The sequence below is a fragment of the Aedes aegypti genome, chromosome 3 (assembly GCF_002204515.2).
Source record: "Aedes aegypti strain LVP_AGWG chromosome 3, AaegL5.0 Primary Assembly, whole genome shotgun sequence".
NCBI classification, from domain to species: domain Eukaryota; kingdom Metazoa; phylum Arthropoda; class Insecta; order Diptera; family Culicidae; genus Aedes; species Aedes aegypti.
In genome coordinates, this window is record NC_035109.1 from 110,903,729 (window position 1) to 110,908,761 (window position 5,033).

Below are 5,033 nucleotides of genomic sequence, written 5' to 3' on the forward strand. Positions count from 1 at the left end.
TTAATAATTTCATCAGATTTTTTAACCTTCTTTTAAACATAGGCTATTCTTTCGAGTAATACTGGGTTGATTACTATCGGCAATAGTTAAGCTTATATTTTTATTGTGAATTTTACCTTCTTTATATCATCGGCAGTTACATTACACTTGCTTAAATTTTCATAAGAGATTTTTCCTTCTTTTGATCATAGGCTGTTCTCTCAAGAGAGAAATATTTTTCATAGTTATTGGAATCAACGCTAATAATACGTCAAAACATATTTTTTAGCCCAAAGGTTGAGATTAAGATTGCAACATGTGAACTGAACTCTGTACCGTTGCTTGTGTATAGCAATAAACGACTCAGTGAAAACAAACGTCAAAAGCAGTTGTGAAAAGACGAATCCAATACTCACAGACAAACAGACGTAACAGCTAGAACAATTATCAAATTAAAATATAGTCACGTGAACATTTACGCCCAATGCTAAAAAAACTTCATTTGGCCAACCGTGAACTAGGTGGCGGTAGTGAGCAAACGTCAAACTCAAACAAAAGTGATGCGAGCGCCACGAGTGGCCCGTCGGCCAACTACCAAATATTAGAATTGGGCGCTATTCTGCTGAACGATGAAAATTGGAGTGTTACGTCTGTTTGTCTGTGCAATACTTGTAAGTGCTAGAACTAGGGCTGTACAAATATCGATATTATCGATAATATCGATATTATCGGCTCGATTTTATCGATACGATATCCGATATCTTTCGCTCCGATATTTTTCGATATCGACATGACTTTTGTCCTTCCGATAATCAGGACAACACTCAATGATTATGTTAAAATTCCTCCAATGAAATTTCCGATATCCGATGAGTATAACAAATCATAACTGCAGAATTCAAATAATTGACTCCATAATGTAACAGTTGGTGTCAAATGACGCCGAAATAGTCGATTTTGTTTGAAAATCGTTTCATTAAAAATTATCGGATATCGGTTCGATACCGATAATGTCAAATCCGATATATCGCCGATACCGATATTGACTCATTGGGATATCGCCGATACCAATAAATTGTCTTTGTGCACAGCCCTAGCTAGAACATATATTACTTAGGGCGATTCAAGGGATCGAAGCAACCTGATCCAGCAGAAGGACGAATAAGTCTTAAACCGTTTTAATTACTGCCAAAAGCTAACTACAAACGCGATCCGGAAACATCTGCTGGTGGCTATTATCGCTTGCATAGAAGTGAATAACTGCTCACATTCAGGACGTTCTTCTTTCAGCACCGACTGTTTCTTGAACTAACACTAAAAAATAATTATTTGTATATCAATGATGATTTTTTTATAAATAAGCTGAACAAGTTCTTTGAGATTCATTATAAATCCATGCAAACTATAGTTCATTTTTTGTTTTCAATTTCGGCCAAACGGCATTCGGCCAAATGGCGTTCGGCCAAATGATTCTTCCGGCCAAATGGCGTTCGGCCAAACGGCATTCGGCCAAATGACCCGGAACCGTTATTTATGGATCGATTTGAATAAAATGTTTATAGCACGTGAATACATAATTTTGAATTATTTTTCTCAATCACGAATTGAAAACTAATAACAATTTACCGTAAGGACGTCCATTTAACATCATTTCAACTAGAGATGTACCGAATATTCGGGCCGAATATCTCGATTATTTTGATTTTGCCGAATATTCGGTCTGCCGAATAATGAAATCTGTTATTCGACCGAATAGGCCGAATAGTGACCGAATAATAACCAAATAAAATAAATTGTTACAAATCATTATGTTTCATACGCAAGAAAATTAAAAAAAAAACGATTAATTTATTCAAGTGATAATACATCAAATTTTCCCTTTGGTGGATTCCATGGATGGAGTTTGATACTAAATGTTTAAAAATGTGAGAATTTTTCCGTTCTACGGCATTGCGATGCTACTCAATATACAAGCCATTCAATATTTCACTCATCTTGCATGGATTGTATTGTGGCATTATTTTTACGTAAACTGAAAGTGCTATTCACCTTGGTTTTGTAAAAAATATGAAAACAACGAAAATTCAATCTTTTGCATTTATTATCGCTTGTGCCTATAGGAACACATGTGACTATAGTAGCACTATTTCTAATTCCTGTTCCAATAGCTTTACGGCGTAGGCAAAACAAACAAAAATCAAAATCGTATGTTTATTCAAAAAAAAACAAAGTTTCTCTACTATAGGAACAGTAGGTGTACTATAGGTGCAAGGGAGCTAGAATTTTAAGCAAAAAATCATTTCTTGAACAAAATTGTGCTGTGAATCAATGGCACTTAGATAAATAACTCCTGACATTCATGTCAAAAAATATTTTGCAACGATTTATAGAAAAACGGACCTAAAAAGCTACTAGTGCGAATATAGGGGACTGTCTACTAAGAGAACACCGACCCTATGCGATGTATTTGCTCTAAGTAATATAAAGCACTTCCAGAAGTCGGATGGGAAATAAAGCGACGTATTAACCTAGTTCATTAAAAAAATAAATGGATCAAAACTGCACTCAAAAAGATACAAATCCCTTTCTTTAGAAATATAAATCCTCAGAGCTTTTGACTTTTGTTTTTTCTTCACACGGTTTCAAAAGCTTAAAACGATCATTCCGATCAATTCTTCACCGTGGAAGCTATCCCTATTTAAAAACTAGGTGGTATTCGACCGAAATTACCGGTTGTATTCGGCCGAATATTGAGTCATTATTCGGCCGAATGTTCGGCCGAATATTCGTTTGGCCGAATAATAATTTCTCAACTATTCGGTATTCGGCCGAAAGCCGAATAGTGCTATTCGGTACATCTCTAATTTCAACACATTAAATTCTGTCAAAAATCGGTTTTTCGATATTTTTCGCAACTTTTTGCGCTAGACGCAAGATAAAACATTTGTTTTTGTAGGAAACAAGTTGAAATCTGAACAACGTATAATGGTACCGAATAACATGTATGCCAATGATACATGTGTAGGGCGCCATTTACCGTTCATCCTAAGTGTGAGGCTCTATATACACAACTAGTTGGAATTAATTTACTTTCATTAGCTGGTTGTTATCTTTGTACTATAGTACAACAATATATTAAAGCGTGGCAGCTAAGAAGCATTTTTCGATCTGCCATAATAAAATCATTGTTCAACTCATGTTTACCGCCTTAAACAGCCTAAAATTATTTTTTATAAATAGTATATAAAATTAAATCATATGAATTTCATTCTGATACAATCCATTCTGGTATACTAATACATGTTGATGACTTTTATTGCAAAAATTTGTTCAGATTTTTCAAAATAATTCCATGGGCAGTGAATGGAGCATGAGCGGTGAATGGCGTCCTTACGGTAATTAAAGTCTTAATCTTAAAATAAAATCTTTACACAAAAATTGTTCATATCGGCTAAGCCTACAACTTTGCTGGAGATACCATGAAGCTATTACTTCAGTTGTCAATTACAGTCGACTCTCGCTTAATCGATATTCCGTATCTCGATATCGAGTATGCGATCTTTAGTAAAAGTTGGTTCTCATGGCTTAACTTGATGATCCCTAAGATCGCAGGTTGCACTGGTTTTGTGCTCTATAAGTCGATAGGTACCTCAATATCGAGTTATTATTATTTATTTTTATTTGAGTGGCTTTTCGCCCTTGGCGAGTTTGCCACTCAAATATCGAGTTATGGATAATTAACTACCTATATTAAAATTTGTCAAAACGTTCACTTCAGTCGAATCTTATTGCTTTGAACTTAAAAATTAGATACATGTTGAAATGCAAGTTATACCGTGATGTTACCATATTTCTCGCACGCTACTAATTTCACTCACTGCCATTTTATATTTGTTGATACATATTAGATCATATGCTTGCTTATTACGTAACCATGATCCGAAGATTTATCCCAAATACCAGTCAACATTTTTTTTTTCGTAAAACATGTGTAAAATAACTGTGAGCGAAATTAGAAGCGCGCGCGAAATATTACGGTATCTGGCGTGCTGTGAAAATTTTATTCAAATCGGTTCATAAATAACTGAGATCTACACCCCTATTCTTGTTTACGTGCGAATGCTCTTTCGATCGATAACCGTTTTCTTTTCCCGTTTGCCCCAGCAAAATCAAGTGGTCCATAGATGCAAACAAATAGGATTCGAACGAATGTTGAACCCGCCGAATGCGGGTTGGCTAGCAACCAAAGTTGGTCATTTTGTATGTCAAATCGAAAAAGTTGCAAATGTATTGTCCAATACTTATAAGTCAAAGCTGTAACTAGAACACATAATAAAATTCACAAAAAAAACACAACTCAACGATAAAGTCTTTGGGGTTTGACACAATTGAGAAAATGAGGTTTAACACAATTGAGAAAAAATGCCTCCAAGAACTTAAGTCCATTTGGTTTTTGATTAAAACATTGCATGCACATCACCCCACTAAAAGAACGGAACACCGTTGACTAACTTGCAAACCAAAACTCATTTGACCCGCCAAACTAATCGCTTTCCCCTATTATTTCAGTGGAAGCTACGGCTATGTCGACCCTGATGGCGAGAAGCGCGAATTCACGTACGAAACGGGCATCAAGTGCGACCCCAACAAGCGCGACGAGGAAGACGAGGAAGAACTGGAAGAGGAACTCCAATACAAGAATGTCCCCTCCAAGGCAAAACGGCCACAGCCACAACAGCAACAGCAGCAGTACTATAGGAATTAAAATTTATTCCTACCGCTAATAGGCTGTAAACGGACACAATCGTCCGAATAGTGCAGGAGATTTCTCATCGTTAGTAGGAAGAAGCAAGCCAACACAGTTGGGTTTATTCTACGACTGGCGTGAGGTGACAATTGTCGGTGTCGTATAGCGAGGTGACAACTCTCGACTCGAGTGAAGTGACTCGCCGTGCAATTCAAATGGAGAGTCACTTCACTCGAGTCGAGAATTGTCACCTCGCTATACGACACCGACAATTGTCACCTCACGCCAGTCGTAGAATAAACCCAAG

The 5,033-nt window shown here is 36.5% G+C and overlaps 1 protein-coding gene across 2 annotated transcripts in view; it reads left to right on the forward strand.

The window, feature by feature from the left end:
• Positions 1 to 5,033, forward strand: part of LOC5564270 — a 34,939-nt gene that overhangs the window by 29,798 nt on the left and 108 nt on the right. For both annotated transcript variants that reach the window (XM_021850009.1, XM_021850010.1), the window contains one exon: positions 4,549 to 4,841. In XM_021850009.1, coding sequence (XP_021705701.1) covers positions 4,549 to 4,744 — 196 coding nt within the window. In that variant the 3' untranslated portion in view covers positions 4,745 to 4,841. The remainder of the gene's footprint in view (positions 1 to 4,548; positions 4,842 to 5,033) is intronic.